The sequence below is a fragment of the Microcaecilia unicolor genome, chromosome 1, assembly GCF_901765095.1.
Source record: "Microcaecilia unicolor chromosome 1, aMicUni1.1, whole genome shotgun sequence".
NCBI lineage: Eukaryota > Metazoa > Chordata > Amphibia > Gymnophiona > Siphonopidae > Microcaecilia > Microcaecilia unicolor.
In genome coordinates this window covers 748922831-748940576 of record NC_044031.1, presented here as the reverse complement: position 1 = coordinate 748940576, position 17746 = coordinate 748922831, and the positions used below count along the sequence as shown (strand labels likewise).

General features: G+C 45.0%; 1 protein-coding gene across 1 annotated transcript in view; it reads right to left on the bottom strand.

The window, feature by feature from the left end:
• The window catches only part of CHD2 (chromodomain helicase DNA binding protein 2), a 434678-nt gene that overhangs the window by 78614 nt on the left and 338318 nt on the right, over positions 1 to 17746 (bottom strand). The window contains 3 exon segments of the mRNA XM_030189719.1: positions 10009 to 10101; positions 11024 to 11120; positions 12434 to 12582. Coding sequence (XP_030045579.1) covers positions 10009 to 10101; positions 11024 to 11120; positions 12434 to 12582 — 339 coding nt within the window.

Genomic DNA, 17746 nt, shown 5'->3' with positions numbered 1-17746 from the left:
GTCAGACAGGGTTCGGTCCCGTGGCCCACGAGCTGAGGGAGTGACCGGGGCCGATTGCCCACGCGGCCTCTCCCCCCCCACTCTCACCGGCGGACCGGCGGGCCGACGGGACCTGTTCTCCTGGGGTCGCTGCCATCGGTGCCGATGTCTCGGGCATCGATACCGGTACCGAAGGACCGGCCGTCGATACCGATGCCGTCGAGGTCGACGTCGAGGGGCCGGCGCAAGTTCCAAAAAGACGGTCCCGCAGAACTTGCCTCGCAACCTGAGTCCGTTTCCGGAGACCTAGACACAAAGAACACGACTTGAGATTGTGCTCCGGCCCGAGGCACTGGAGGCACCAAGCGTGGGTGTCGGTCTGCGAGATCGGCCGGCCGCAGCGACCACACTTTTTAAATCCACTCGGGACCTTCGCGGACATCGACGGAAAAATCGCGTCGGCGAAGTCAAAGTCGTCAATGGTGGCTGGAATCACACCACGGAAAAAGAAACGACCGAGCGACCACTAGGCCGCAACGTGGCGTCCCCGCTAGAAGCGAGGGAAAAAGGGGAGCGCGTGCTCCACACGCGCAGGTTTTGTTTTTTTTTTTTTTTTTTTGAAACAAAAAGGGAAACCGTACGGTAACCAGAAGCAAAGAGACGATCCGCGTAAACGCGATCGAGAAAATCCGGCGGCTGAAAACAGAGAGAGTGGCAAAAGCACAACTCTCTCCAGTCGCGGAAAAAAAGGAACTGGCGGGAGCGGTCGCGCACGGGCGGGAAGACGGCCGCGCATGCGCGGTGGGCGTGCCCTGCGTCCCGACCGTCCCGCGAAGCTTTTTTCCGGTTGGTGGGGGCTGCCGCGGACGTCACCCCAGTCGTGAGAACAAGCAGCCTGCTTGTCCTCGGAGAAAACTGAGGTTAAAATCCTGGAGGACTGCCAAAACCTGATGGCCCTGGAGCAGCTTCTTCAGCGTTGTCATTCAGAGGTGAGGGAACATGTTCAATATCAACCTTATCTTAAGCCTCAGGTATTGTTAATCTTAAATAATGTTTCTAATGTATAATCTAGCTGTTTGTCTACACTGCTTCTTATTCCTTGGCTCTTTGGCTATCAAACTGTCTCTTTAGAAGACAATTATACCCAAGTTAAGACTTAATGCTTTAAAGACAAGAAATGTAAACCATCAATCTAATAGCAATGACTACCTTCATACATGCTTTACTTATCCCATTCATGCATACCAATCCACTCAACTCAGACAAAAGATACACATCCTAAATGTCATCTAATTAAAATACAATGTTGCAATCTGCAACAAGCCCACTCATCCATTCCAATACCTATAGCTTATGTAAATTCTAGATCCGTCGTCAATAAATCTGAGCTCATAAGGGGATGGATCGAGAATGAACAATTTGGTCTAGTCATGATTACTGAAACTTGGTTACATTCAAATAATGATCCTACCATTAAAGACATATGTCCACCATCAGTCTCTGTAGACCCAATAACAGAGGTGTTGGTTTATCAATAATAAACAAACCCTTCTTCAACATAGAATTACTCTCTAGTAACACCTCCTCAAACCTTGAAATGCTTGCAATGTTATTGACACTACTTTATCAGAACAACTTTGTATTTGCCTATTTTATTGTCCACTTGGAAATTGGCATCTGGCAGACGATGACCTCTTTGATTTTATTTCAAACATCTGTGTCAACCACACTAGTATCTTTCTATTAGGAGATAAGGACTTTTTAAATTTCTTATCCTCCTGAAACTTCTTACACCAACACACCCTTGTCTCATTCGAAAGGTCACCTTCTTGATCTTTTTGCTTATAGATTTACCAACTCATTAGCCTTACCCATATCTGATACTTCATGGGAAACAACCCTATGGTAAGATCATTACAAATTAGTATTCACCTTAAATTGGCTATAATTATTATCAATAGAAATCAAACAAAATAAAACATGGAAAAGAAAATAAGATACCTTTTTTATTAGACATAACTTAATACATTTCTTGATTAGCTTTCGAAGGTTGCCCTTCTTTGTCAGATCGGAAATAAGCAAATGTGGTAGCAGATAGTATATATAAGAGAAACATCAAAGCATTACTTTGACAGTCTGACAGAGTGGGAGGGTGGGGGTATGCATGGGGACATCAAAGCATTGATATTCTAACAGGATGGGTGTTGGTAGGTGAGAGGAGGGTGATAAACAGAGAAATACAACTTTATGGTTTATAATGGGTTAGAAAACCCAGATCCTTAAGTCCTGTCTGTTGGGTGTCAAAATATTCAATCATTCTTACTTCAAAGGTCTTACTTTCCTGTATTGTTTTAAAATTACCTTTCAGTATTCTTACTGTGAAATCACTGGTGCAGTGTTCTGGTCTTGTAAAGTGTTGGCCCACAGGGGTGGGGGCTTGACTGGCACCAGCTATTTTCATGTGATGTCTGTGCAGATTGAATCTTGTCTTAAGCATCTGGCCTGTTTCTCCAATATAGCATCCTTCGTTACATTTTTTACACTGAATGATATATACCACATTGGAAGATGAGCATGTGAAAGATTCCTTTATGTTGAATATATTTCTCTTGTGAATGACTGTGGGGTCCTGTGAAATGTTTTGGCATAGCTTGCAGCTGGATATGTTACAGGGAATTATTGAAAGACACTCATCCCCGTGTAACATTCATTTCCATATTACATATTGTAATTACTCAATCCTTATTTACTTTATTACTACTTACTATCTCGCATCACTTTTTGTACTGTTAATCATAGTAAGTTGTTAGCCACATTGAACCTTATACCAAACTGGGTTTCTGTGCTTATGAACTGTATTATTTTGCTGCTGATATGTGTTTCTCCTGGTTGGCCAGCAGATGACAATTGTTTTCTTTAAAGCTGTACCAGAAGTGACAGTTTATTTTTCTTTTTCCTGCCTGAGAGGTAATTAATCAGTCTCACAGCCAGATGCACTAAACTTAACGAGCAAGTGGTAAACCGTGGCATGCACTAAATGCTTCTCCGAGCCATTTTCCGATCACAGTAGCAGCTAACGAAAACGGAATGCAGATAAGCAAATTAGTACCACAATGTGTATAAATCATATTGTAATGAGATGCACTACCGTTTTCCGATTGCCTAACCGTGGAAAATCTAATGGGAGGTCTGTACCTCTCGTTGGGGCTGCGCAGCCTCTAAAAACTTCTATAAATGTAACAAAAAAAAAATTGGGGAAAAAAAACGTTCAAGTGCTCGTCAGGGCCGTCCTTCTAAAGCGTCTAACATGGACGTCCTTCACTGAAACATTAAAAAAAAAAAAGGCCAGCCCTGACGAGCAATTGGATGTTTTTCCCCAGATTTTTTTTTGTGATGGGTGTTCTTCTGTGAGGATGTCCAAATAAAAAAACTATTTGGACGTCCCTCACAGCCAATCACAGCGCGTTTAGCTGTCACCAGTGTCGGCTAAACGCGCCATGATTGGCGGAGAGAGACCTGGAGGGGGACATAATCGAAAGGGACGTCCAAATAGTTTTTTTGGACGTCCTCGCACGCCCCGATGCCGGCGGTGGTAATTTGGTGCAACTCTCACCCCCCATCGCCCCCAGAGCCGTGCGTTCCCAGGGAGGAGGGTCTGCACGGTCAGCCGCAATCCACCCCCTTCTTCCGAGAGTGGGGCGGCAGGGATTACCGGCTGAAGCAGGAGGGACCAGGGGTGCAGGAGAGGAGAGGGCAGTGGCGTAGCTAGGTGGGGCCACAGGGGCCTGGGTCCCCTCCAAATTTCATCTGGGCCACGTTCCCTGCCCTGTGCTCTTTCTTCCTCCTGATGTCCTGCACGTTCCTTTAAGTGAAACTGAGCATGTCGTCGGAGGAAGAAAGAGCAGGGCAGCGAACGTGGCGACGCCAGAGACCGGCACTGAAGAAGGCTTTGGCTGGTGGGGTATTTGCTGCTGTGGGTTGCGGCGAGGTGGGGGAGGAGGCAGGCAGCAGACTAAAATGTGCCCCCCTCACCTCGGGATCTGGCCCCCTCCCACCGTGAGGTCTGGCTACGCCCTTGGGGGAGGGACACCCCAAGGCAGAAGAGACCCCTCATGGATCTCAAGACCTGTCAGCCAAAAAGCACACCAAACCCAAGAGCACTTATAAGCAGAGCAAGGAAAAAAGGGATTCTAATAGTTTTCTCGATTACTTAATAGGAGAGGGAAAGCAGAAGACTCCCAGCCTAGGAAACTAATCCAGACTGCATAGGCTTACTATGTCCACCATCTGCTGAAGACTAAGAAATACTGATACCCCAAGGATTGCACAGGCTAGTTATAGGCTCACTCAGGAGTTAGAAGTTCTCAGCTTCCATCTGCTGGTAGTACTGCATAACCTATCAGTCTGAACTAATCTGGAGAGATAAGGAAGCAAAGAAATTGACAAGTATGTTTAAATTTCATCCTCCTTTACCATCTATGCCAGACCAGTACAAACAAGTGAGAAGTACCCAAGCTCCACTTAGACTGTGTGGGAGAAGCTACAACAGCTCTAAGGACTCATGCCCAAAGGCAGAGACTCTCCAGCCCTGAGCACCCAAGCTTGTGTTTAGACAAAGCCCCTATCCTGCCAATATTGTCTGGATAAAGATTTGGACTCTGCCCAAAAAGACTCTGGCACTGTCATCAAAGGGCTTGTCAGCCCTCCGGTACCTATAAAGCGCTTGTTGATGTTGCCCGAGGTGACCACCTTCTTGACTGGTGACCAATGTGGAATTTTGAGGTCTCATCCATAGCTGAAGGAGCCTATGTGGAATCAGAAAGGTCTCACAAATTATAATGCAGGTCTATACCCAGTTTGAGTATGGTGGTCTCTTTTCTTGCTTGATTTTCCTAAAAATGGAAGTGATGAGCCTGAATTCAAACAGAAGAATTATACTACCCTCTGAAGCAAACTTATAGAAGGTGGAAGTAGGATCTGACCTCATCCAGCCAGCTCTCCCGTTGCTGTTGTAGACGAAAGTCCAGGAAGAACACTTACTATCACTTGCTCTTATCAGAATCAAGCCCTGGGAAGCCTGCCAAACAAGAGGCCAGAGCTCCTGCTCTAACAGAGGCAGCAAAAGGCTTAATTCAGGAAGCCTTCTGAACCCAGGGATGGAGCCTTGGGAGCATACTTACTAGTACCTGCTTGATGGGAACCGCAAAAAATCAAACTATGTGGAAGTTAGGCAATCGCCTCAGTAATACCAAATGACCTGTTTTTGACCTGCATATATACACATATACATATACACATGTATGCTAGTTTGTAATGTTATTAGTCCAGTAACTTGGTTTAACTGGTGCCCAGGAAACTGCCTAGGCATGACATATTCCTATATATTACATTATTTTAGCTAATATTAGTAAACTGCATTCTGAGCTAAGTTAGAGTAAAAGCCAAATTCCTCACATTCCTTCCCATCTGATAAGGAAAGAGACCTCAGCAAGAAACTAGTTTTTCCCCTGATAAGGAAAGAAGCCTCAGCCAGAAACCAGTTTTTCTCTGCTAAGGAAAGAGGCCTCAGACAGAAACCAGTTCTTCCCTACATGGTCAGGGATTTCCCTATTGGCTGATAGGAGCCTGGGATGGTCAAGGCTGAGGTATATCCTTGAGTACCTTTGTCTATTTTGGCCCTTTTCTCTTTGCTCATTTTATCCCCTCCACCTTTTCTCCTAGACTCTCTGCCTTTTCACCTCTTTTGTTGGGACCTTTGGTCTTTTTTCATGCAAAAGAAGCTCTTCTCTGGTAATTTTTTCTGTCTCTGTTGGCAGAAGACAACCTACTTGTCTGGACTGCTCTGGCATGGATGATTAGGAACAAAAGCTTTTGATGTCTGTGCCAAAGAAAAAGAATACTTGCCCCCAGCTGTTTGGATGCGTTATCACTTGATGTCCACTCCCAATGGATACTATTAATGTCAAGGGAGACCGAGGTCATCTCGAAGTTGATGCATCTCCAGTATCTGGTACAGCTAGCAGGTCCTTTGGGTCAGCTGCATATGAACGTGGTCGTACTTCGATGACCCAAAGAGCTTTTCCTTCTGGTCTTCACAGCCACAAAGATGCCTTCATGTCCCCTGAAGACATCCATGACACACAGGCCTCATGATCTGAGCCCAGGAACCGCAAACACTAGCTGTGGGGTCTCATCTTTAATATGGTTTTGCCACACAGCCTGAACGCAAAGCCATGGGAGTATTTTTTTAATGGTTTATTAGACGATATACCGCTCCTCACAAGGGGAACATCGAAGCAGTTTACAACATAAATCAATTGTACAAACAAAAAAGAACTCCATTTAAAGAACAGAAAAAAAGAAAAGCAAAGCATAAGGGAGGAAGGGTATTATAGGTTAAGAAGCCAAACCACCAAAAATAAATAGTTGATACGTTATCAAACAACTTAGTTTTGGGAAAAGAGGCCCTACTGCGCTACCAAGAGCACCAGGAAAATAAAAATAACAGCAAAGCAGATGTGATAAAGAAAGCAAAGTATGTTTAAAAAAAAACCTAAGGAAACTAAAGTGGGGGGAGGGGGAAGAAGAGGTGACCCATACATGAAAAACAAAAAGCACAGGTTAAGAAATTTATCAAGAACAACCTGAGGAAAACCTACGACCTAAAGGAAGAGACAACTGTTTGGCTCCACAGGAAAAAGCACAGATAGCCAGCCAGAGAGAGTAGAACACTTTTTTGATTGGTGGGGCCAAACAAACCAATCTCTAGCTCCACCTCAAGTTCCACAGTTGCTGATACTTGGCTGGGCAAAATACTTATGGGGTCATAGACCCAGTGCACCACCCCAATCCACTGCTTGTGATGCGAGGTGAGAACTCAAGAACATGCATAGTGACACTAGAAGTTTTCATGGTAAGCATCGTTTTTAAATTCTGGCCGTAGTGGTTAAATTAAATGCAGATTTTCAAGGCCACTATTAGGATAGCTATCCAGATAAAGTTAGGAAATCAATTTTCTACCTACCTTTACCCAGATGGTAATCTAGACAGCTGTCTGAATATCTGGATAGTGCTACTGACGAACAGCGGCATCTAAGTTATTTATCTGGATAATGACTTCTATTATCCAGATAACGGCTTTTGAATATTTGGCAGTTTGTTTCTATGAAAGGCTAGAAGAGAGCTTTCTTATATCTGGGCTCCAGATGACAATAACATAGTTGTGCCTAATTCTCCATGGACATGCTGCTGTGTAGATTACTATTTGTTATTTGTGTTGGTTAAAGCCAGTGGTGTGCTGGTAAATGTTAACAGGCTCTCTCCCCGGTCCACCCTCTGCGCCCCCCCCCCCCCCCCCCCCCCCCCCCCCCAATTGCATAGCTGGCTATAGCCGGGGAGAAATCCCTGGGGGGGAGGGGCGGCAATGCATTACTCTCAAGAAAAAAAAATTAAATGCTCCCAGGTTCCAATCTAATTCATGTTTACTGTGGGATAAAAATGCCATAAATAAGTAAATAAATATAAACTTTTTAACGTGAGAACCTGATTCTCAAAACATGATGTCTGTTTTTGAAGCCCTTTACCAGGAAAAAATCTCTGCAGTATACCCACCAATAACACAAACCAAATTAGCATCCAGACCAGGACTTAGGAGAACAGACAGTCTTGCCAAACTCTGAAAAACAATGTGTTATCAAAATCTCATGAAACCTAACAAACAGATCCCTATTCAGGACACTTGGCCTTGCGGTCATACATGCAGAACAGAGATAGCCCCCTATTCAAATTCTTCAAAAATTAACTTGAAATCCTAAGAAGCACAATACCAGAAAAACTGAAAGAAACACGTTGCTATACACTGCAAAATATGATAGCAGATGTAAATTCTCAAAGTGGACATATTCCAAACATTAAAATGAAAATAATTTTCTCTCCCTTTGTTGTCTGGTGACTGTTTTTCTCATCATGCTGGCGCAGTATCTGATTCTGCTGCTCTCTATCTGTTCCCATGACTCTATTTCCAGGGCTTCCTTTCCATTTATTTCTTTTCTTTCCTCCTTTCTTCTTCATTTCTGGTCCTCCGCAGACTTGACTGTCCAGTGGATCCAGCATCTTCCTATTTTCTCCATCCATGTGCAGTTTTTCTCCTCTCTTCCTTTTCCCTCATCTCATCTCCTTCCTCTCCTCCATCCATATCCAGCATTTCTCCCTCCCTTCCCTCTCCTCCATCCATGTCCAGCATTTCTCCTTTCTCTCCTCCATTCATGTTCACCTCACTCCCTCTCTCTTCCCTCCCCTCCATCGATGTCTAGCATTTCTTCTCTCTCCCTTCCCCTCCATCTATGTGCATCTCCTTCCTGTCTTCCCTCCCCTCCATCCATGCCCAGAATTTCTCCAGCCCTCCCCTCCCATCCATGTCCAGCAACCCTACTCTCTCCCCTGCCCTCCCCTCCATCCACCCATGTCCAGCAACTCTCCTCTCCCCTTCCCCTATGTCCAGCAACTTTCCTCTCCACTGCTCTCCCCTCCATCCACCCATGTCCAGCAACTGTCCTCTCCCCTGCCCTCCCCTCCATCCACCCATGCCCAGCAACTGTCCCTCTCCCCTGCCCTCCATCCATCCATCTCCAGCAATTCTCTTCTCTCCCCTTCCCCCTCCATCCATCCCCAGCAATTCTCTTCTCTCCCCTGCCCCCCTCCAGCCACCCATACCCAGCGATTCTTTTCTCTCCCCTGCCCCCCTCCAGCCACCCATACCCAGCAGTTCTCTTCTCCCCTGCCCCCCCCAGCCATCCATATCCAGCGATTCTCTTCTCTCCCCTACCCCCTCCAGCCATCCATACCCAACGATTCTCTTTGCTCCCCTGCCCCTCCCCTCCAGCCATCCATACCCAGCGATTCTCTTCTCTCCCCTGTCCCCCCTCCAGCCATCCATACCCAGCGATTCTCTTCTCTCCCCTGTCCCCCCTCCAGCCATCCATGACGTCAGACGCACGCAGAGGAACTTCCAGAGAAGATGAGGAAGGAACGCGAAGGGCACAACAACACTTCGGATGTCGGGGGTTTGGGTCCCCCTTCAGCACAGGTAGTACACAATGACGGCGGGGGCGGTTTTCGGCGGTCCGGGGGGGGGGGGCGACAGGTTCGCGGAGGGGGGAGTCGAGGGGGCCCTAGCACGGGGGGTGACAGATGTTTCCCTACTCCTTCCCTTGCCTTGGAATCAGCTGTCATGACGTCAGTGCGTGTCTGCCTAGCAGACCACCTCCAGCCTAGGGAGCTACGGTCCCAGGCACAGAATGTTGGAGATGAGAATTATTATATAGGATTAGCACTTACATAAGCGCACACTTACCCTTGAAAAGTGCCAACAGGGAATCTAAGAACTATTCTGTAATGGCGCACTTTAAGTGGCATAGCATGTAAATGCAAGAAGAGGGCATACATAGGTGTGTCTCTCACTTATTTGAAAAATTACAGAATAATGTTACTCTATCCTCATCACATTTACATGACTGCAGCTATGCCAGGTCTATGGCTAGTGCAACTGCAGGTGTGTGAATGTAAGATGCACCGATAATGAGTTACTCTAGTATTCTTTTAAGAGAATTGGGGCACCCAGATGCCATTAATATAATCTCACTGTACGGTATCAGAACACTTAACTAGAGGCACCCATTTATAGAACTGATCCCATAGCCCCTTACTCTCCAGACTGTACATGTGATTCTTATCTTGATGAGACTGCACCAAAACAATACAATACTACCAAAAGAACTCCATTAAATACAGACTTTCAGCAATTTTCAACTCCCAATAATTTCCATACAAGCAAAAGAACACAACTTTTAAAAGTATTTTCCATCATCCAGTAACATTTTGTTATAAATCAATAGACTCATGAAGGAATATAATGCAAGACCAGAACATTTCAGTTCAATTTACAGGGCATAGGCCAACCAGTTGATCCAACCTGCTTCTCAGACACTGTCTCGTTAGAATCCCAGACTTTTCAATTAATTATTTCCACACCTTGAACTGAGAAAGGAGCTCATCTGTTGCACTGGAACCCTGCTCATTCTCCCGTGTTTCAGCCAGGCGCAGAATCTCATCAATGTCCATCTCCTGCCAGTCCAAAAAATATTCAATAATTAAATAAATATTTGCCAGTTAGCTCTAACAAACCACATCTAAATAAATCTACTGGTTTGAATGAAGAAAAAGAAAAAAAATTAGATATTTATTTACTGAAGTTTGTTTTTTTTTTAATCTTACTTGTGTGTACATACTGCTCATGATTCAGGCCACAGGAAATCAATTTGACAATGATGATTATTAGGGTAGGGAAGAGTGTATTCAATCTTCTCCCCTATAATTCCATCAATTAAAACTCAATTTTCAAATCAGATGTTCTAGTCCTATCCTATGCCTTCCATTGATGTCACTGCCAAGCCTGCATCAGGGTGCTATTGTCTTGCAATGAGAGAGAAATTTATTTATTTTATTTTTGTTATATTTGTACCCCGCGCTTTCCCACTCATGGCAGGCTCAATGCGGCTTACATGGGGCAATGGAGGGTTAAGTGACTTGCCCACAGTCACAAGGAGCTGCCTGTGCCTGAAGTGGATATCGAACTCAGTTCCTCAGTATCCCAGGACCAAAGTCCACCACCCTAAACTGTAACTTGGCTCAAACCATATATTTCATGTCAGAGCTAATGAGATCTGAAGAAACATTTCTCTAGATAACCCTCTAGTCCACCCAAGGTAGGTTGCATTTTCAATTCCTAATTATGGTGAACGTGATACTACTACTACTTATTTCTATAGCTCTACTAGATATACGTAGTGCCGTACACATTATATGCAGGTACTTTCTCCATCCCTAATGGGCTCACAATCTAAGTTTTATTTTTTGTTTGTACCTGGGGCAACGCAGGGTTAAGTGACTTGCCCAGAGCCACACGGAGCTGCAGTACAAACTTAACCTGGTTCCCCAGGATTTCAGTCCACTGCATTAACTGCAGTGCCTTTGACTTTCTGTTTACCTGAGGCTCTGATTCCTCGCCTTCAGGCTCTTTGAATAGATCTACAGCTCCAAACTTCAGAATGGCAGTCAGCTCCTCTTTGTTGAATGGATTTGAGCTGTAAATAGAAGACAACAATCAAAACATTCTCACTTTCAATTCTTTTTTCATTTGAAGATATGTAAAAGCCCTCATTCAATACACTTATGTTTAATACACTAAGACTGTGTTGCAAGTAAATGCTTTCTACAATATCTCAAATGAAATAGTTTTAAAATACATATTGCATAATATCCTGTAAAATCATAATCAATTCATACACCTCTTCTTTATGGATAGATACAAGATCTCATATAGACTAATATAAACTGCATCATGGTGCAATTAGCAAATTAACAAAATCTCTTTATCTGCACCCTAAATTGTTAGTCAGTTTTCTGAGGAAAAATACAGAAGTCAAACTTCTAAATAACTTTTTATGATGCTTATTGGAAAGCGCATCTCGTGGCTTAGTGGCAGTATTGTACACTGCCATAAGAAAGACCTGAGTTCAATTTCTAGAGCAGGCCTTGCACTCAGTATGCTGGCCAGGACTGGGGTTGCTAAGAAGGTAGCATTTGCAACCTAAAGGGCAGAAAAACTCCCAGTTACTGCATAATAGCAACATCTAATGCTCAAATTTAAGGCCCATGACTGTAGGGTTCTGGGGCGAGGACAGTCTAAAACAACTGGACTAACTAGGTTAGGTGAAAATTATAAAATAAAAGGAAATATCTCTGGGTAGTTATGAATGAAGGCTCCTGGTGCCAGATCACAGCCCTAATTCCAAATGATCTGAAGACCAAATGAGAAGAAGGAAACTAAAGATGCCCCTTGTCAATTCTGGTAAAAGATAATTAAATGTGCTCATCTGGATGTGTTCTCAAGGCACAGATGCACAACACCTCAATACACTACATCAATTTGTATGTCTGTTTCTATGAACAGGATAAACTAGACATTCAGAGGGCAATAATAAAATCTACCTCGTAGATTGCAGGCTCAGGCATATTCCCTTTTGAAAATTTGCAGGAATGTTCCTGACATGGGAACAGTACCAAGTACATGCCTGAAAATATGCAGGAAGATCTGAAAACTAAGCCTCCATGCATACTTTTCATGCCAATCTAACTAGGTCTACATTTATCAAATCTTTCTTAAGATGCTTGCAGTAAAGAGAGAGCAATATGTTGTTCCAAGCACAGCTGTGCATTGCACTTCAGGGATATTCAGATTCTAGAAGTTGAGACATTTCAAGGGTTCAAAATAAAATGACACTAACAGCAGCATCTCAGGTGACTAGTTCTGTTAGCAAATGCCAACACATGTAGTATCTAAATAAAGCTAGATTGTATCATGTTCCTTCTTCCATTCTGTATTACTTTTGCTTACTTGGAGCTTCCAGAGTTATTGTCCAGTACTGTTCGTCCAGTGGTGTCCATACGCTGAATCACAAGATGATCTAACACCATTTTTTTCTTGGCCCGTTCAATGATGTCTTCTTCCACTGTTCCCTTTGTTACCAAACGGTAAATATTCACCTGCAATTGCAGAAAAGTAGAAATTCTGGGGTCAATATTCAGCCTGTGGCAGTGAGCATTTTACTTACCATCACTGCCATTATTATCACCAGATATTCAATGCTGGGCCACGTCTTGGCTTCAGCACTGAATATCCGGTTTATGCACAGTCAGCTAATGCACAGCCAGTTAAGTCGATATTCAGAACTTAAACAGCTATGGGTTACCGCATAAAGATAGGATTGGTTTTATGCGGTCCCGTTTATGTAGCTACCCTGGCCAGTTAAGTGCTGAATATTGGCACTTTTTTTTTTTTTTAACCATATTTTATTAAAGATTTTATGGAAATTTTACATCAATGTGGAAACATCACTGATCGAACAGACACATACGGTATAACTTACTATTAGAAAACATCCCACAACCAACTTTATCAACACAATATAATTCCTTCTTTACTATTATTCCATCATTCCCTCCCTCCCCTCCTCGCCCCCATTACTATCCCCTCCCCCCCGGAGCCAGATTTTCTCACGTTTCTCCTCGTATGGGCCCCATGTTTTCTGAAACATCCCTAGCAAACCCTTCCTCATCGCAGTCAGTTTTGCCATTTGGTATATATATTCTACTTTATATCCCACTCTTTGCAAGGGTGGAGTTTCCCGTGTCTTCCAAGCCCTTGCCAGCTGCATTTGGCCGCAGCAAATATCTGAACAATAAGCTTATGTTCTTGTACTCTAGTTTTTTGTGGGCGGGCATGCAATAGGCAGTATTCTATCTGGCGTGTATAGCCCCCTGTGCCCAGTTCATTGACTATAGCTATAATTTTGTTCCCAAAAGGCACATACCTTGGGACACTCCCACCAGATGTGTAAAAAGGATCCCTGCCCCCCACATTCGCGCCAGCAGTCCTTAGATATCTTTGGATAGATCTTGTGGAGGCGTAGGGGCGTATAATACCACCAAAACAATATCTTGTACCCACTTTCAATCATCGGCTGAGTGATTGATGAGCGCACCAGGAACCTGAAGCTATTAGCCCACCAGCCTGTAGGGAAATTCTTTTGTAACGTTTTCTCCCATCTGTCTGTATAAAAGTCAATCGGGGAGCCCATGAGCAAAAGAGCCTTATAGAGTCTAGTTATACATCCCTTCCCTCCTCCTACCCTTATCGCCCGCTCTAAGCCCGTCTCCGCCAGCTCCAGCTCATCCCTTGCTTTCCTCTGAATATAGTCTCTCACACAGTGATAGTACACGAGGTCCCTGGGGGATAAGTCATATTCCTCCTTCACTATCTCAAAATCTTTTACCGCATTCTCATCCCATAACTGACCCAACCTATATAGCCCTTTGCGGGCCCACATTTGATAGGTCTTTCCTCCGTCCCCAAGAAAAACCCGGGCATCACTTATAGCCGTTTGTAAAAAATATTGCCTCTCTGGGAACACTCTATTTCTAACTTGTAGCCACGTGTTAAGCAGATGAGCTAGTCCCACCGGCACCTTGCGAAGAGCTGTCAGGATCTGTTGTTTCGGTCCCCATAACACATTGCCTAAATATTTAGTGCCCATCCATGCCCTTTCCCAGTGGAGCCATTTCTTGTTATTACTGGGCTGCCATTCAGCCAAAATTTTTAATTGGGCTGCTTGATAGTATAGGAAAAATCAGGGACCACCCATCCCTCCTAATGCTGGGGGGTGGTGCATTGCTCTCCTACGGATTCTTGGTGGTTTCTTTTTCCAGATGTAGGCAAATACTTTTCTATGCAGTTGCTGGAAAAAGGAACGCGGAATAGGCACCGGTAAGGCCATGAACATGTATAATAACTTGGGTAGTATAATCATTTTTATTGCATTAATTCGACCCGACCATGACACTGTCCTGGCTTCCCATCTATCTAGTTCCAGAAATAGTTCTTTACTTTTTTGGGGGTAGTTTGCCTGATATAGCTGATCTATTTTTGCTGTTATCTGCACTCCCAGATATCTAATAGAGTTTTGTGCCCATACAAATGGGTAACGCTGTTGTATCTCTCTCATATCATCCTGGTCTACTGACAGGTTTAGAATCTCAGATTTTGTCATATTTATCTTGAATCCTGACATCCTCCCATATTGTTCAAATATCTCCATCACCTTCTGCAATGACAGCACCGGGTTCGAAACTGTCAATAAGATATCGTCTGCGAAAAGCATTATTTTCTGCTCACGGGAACCCCGAACCACCCCTCTAATATCAACCTGTTCTCTAATTTTCCTGGCCAGTGGTTCTATCGACAATGCAAACAGCAAGGGAGACAGAGCACACCCCTGTCTCGTGCCTCTATACAATTGGACCGGCTCGGTTAACCCCCCATTGATCTTAAGTAGGGCTAGAGGTTTATCATATATAAGATTTATCCACTTGTCAAATCTCTCACCCATGCCCATCCTCCCTATCAAAGACTGCAGGAAGGCCCAGTCCACCCGGTCAAAGGCCCTCTCTGCGTCTATCGACAGCAGCAGGGCTGGGCTCCCCTCCTCCTCAATCTGTTGGATCACATGCATCAGGGTTCTTATATTGTCACTGCCTTGACGTCCCTCAATAAACCCCGCTTGATCCTGATGGACCACACGAGGCATTATCCCTCCCAATCGATTGGCCAAAATTTAGTAAAGATTTTGTAGTCATTATTTAGCAGGGATATGGGTCGGTACGATGCGCACTTCTGCGGGTCCTTCCCTGGCTTCAAGATCAGTACTACCTCTGCCACTCTCCAAGAGTATGGCAGTGAATGTTCCTCGTCGAAGGACCCAATCGCCCGCAGTAGCAGGGGGGCAAGCCATTTCTTAAACATCTTATAAAATCTGATTGGGAAGCCATCTGGGCCTGGAGCCTTATGTGTAGGCATCCCTGTTATCGCCTCTTCCACTTCTTCTATTGTTATTTGCGCTGAAATGTCATCCCGGTCCTTCTCTGAACCCCCTGTAAGCCAGGTCCTTTATATACTCTTCCTGCTCTTCCCTATTTGCAGTTTGCTCCCTCTCATAAAGCTGGCCATAGTATTCCCAAAAAGCGTGTTGTATAGCCCCTGTGGAGGTGCACATCTCTCCACCCTCCGACTTTATAGCAGCTATAGAGTTACGTTGTGCTCGTTTTTGCAGTTTACGGGCCAATAACCTGCTAGCCTTGTTCCCGACTCAAAGTGCTCCTGCTGCGCTGCTTGTAGCTGAGCTGCTATTTCCGCTAGTTGGGGTCTCATTTAGTTGTCTACGTATTTGTTGTATCTGTCTCTCCTCGCTCATTATCCCCTGGGGTCTGCCTTATGTGCCTTTACCAGATTGTCTAGTTGCTGCCGCAGTGTGGCCTCTCCCTGTTTCCTTTCCTTATCTACATGAGATTGCAGCGCAATGATATGCCCTCGCACCACCGCTTTCATACCTTCCCATACACTCACCGGTCGTGCTTCTCCATTGTCATTCAACCGGATGTATTCCTCAATACATTTCTCCACTGCACTTGCATGCTGAGGGTCTAACAAAAGTGCTTCATTCATACGCCAATTCCTGTGGCCCCTCTTCTCTCTTATAAGGCTTAGCTCTATGCTGACCGAGCAGTGATCTGACCAGGAGCAAGGCTCAATCTTAGTCCTATAAATTTTGCCTCGAAAGGTTTCCTCCCCCAACCAGTAATCTATGCGCGAGTACGTTTTATGCTTAGGGGAGAAATATGTATAGTCCCTTTCAGTCCCATGGATTTCCCTCCACATATCCACAAGGCCCTCGCGGGCCATCCATTCATTCATTGCATCTCTATCCCTTTGGGCATAGCCTGCTGTCCCCCCTGAGTTATCTACGCTCGGATTTAAGGTGACATTAAAGTCGCCTCCAATCAATAGAAGGCCCTTTGCTCTCCTCCTAATTACTCCCTCTATTTCTTTTATGAACCCCCCTTGGTCTTCATTGGGAGCGTACACATTCATCAAAGTGTACTGCACATTTAGCATTGAGGCCACCAGAATCAAATACCTTCCCCCGGGGTCCCGTATCACTTCGTTCACACTCCATGGGCACGCACTGGAAAGCGCTATTAGGACCCCTTTGCTTTTGGTTCCTGCAATATTAGATGCATAGTATATTAGGGGATATCGTTTATGTTTGACCAATTTTTCATGCCCGCGCTTCAAGTGCGTCTCCTGGAGGAACACAACATCTGCCTTCAAACGCAGCATTTCTCTAAACATCTGGTTGCGTTTCTGCGGGGAGTTAAGCCCTCTCACATTCAACGTTACACAGTTAAGAGCCATGGCATTTGCTTTTATATTGTTCGTACATCCAGGCTTCCTCTGGCCTTCCCCACGGGGTCTCCCTTCGTTTGATTATATCATATCTGTCTGCTCCTCCCACCCTCCCCCCTCCCCCTTTTCCCTCCCCTCCCCCCCCCCCCGCCTCTTCATACATTTTAAGCACCCTTCTTCTTCTAGTTGCTAGGTGCTACCCGTGAAGGAAGTGGCTCCTCCACACCCTATTGTCGTTCTTTTCTAGCATTGATACATATCTTCAACTATATACATGTAAAATCAATACTTTAAGCATCTCAATCCCTCCCCCCCCACATCTCTATATACCCCTCTTTTTGATACCACTCAATCATCTTTTCAGTCCTCTCAGCACGCCATGGGGGCTGTATTCTCCAATCGCTAAGATTGCTTGCTTCAGCCCCGGGAATCTCAAGTCAAACGGTTTGCTGATTGTTGTCTCTGCAGCCTGTTGCGTCCTGCTCGCTGCCATTTTGGCTGGGTGGCCCTCCCTCCCGAGTGGCCTCTTTTTCCTCCTGCACTTGGTGGGAACTCGGCCAGCCCCTCTGGGAACAGTTGCTGTGCCTCTGCTCTCGTTCGAATCTGCTGCATTTTGCCTTCTTTATAAAACACCAGTGCGAAAGGATGTCTCCATTTATAGCGTATGTCCATCTCTCGTAGCTTCGCTGTGACCGGTTTCAATTCAGCTCTCCGCTTTAATGTCGCCGCTGCCAGATCTTGATATACCTCTATGCGGTGGGTGTCCCATTTAAACTCTGCGCTTTTGCGAGCTGCTTGTAACACTTTCTCCTTCATCCCATATTCTCGAAAGCACACGATGATATCTTTGGGCAGATTCTGTCTTGTCGGGCCCAGCGCCCTGTGTGCCCTTTCCAGTTTGATGTCCTC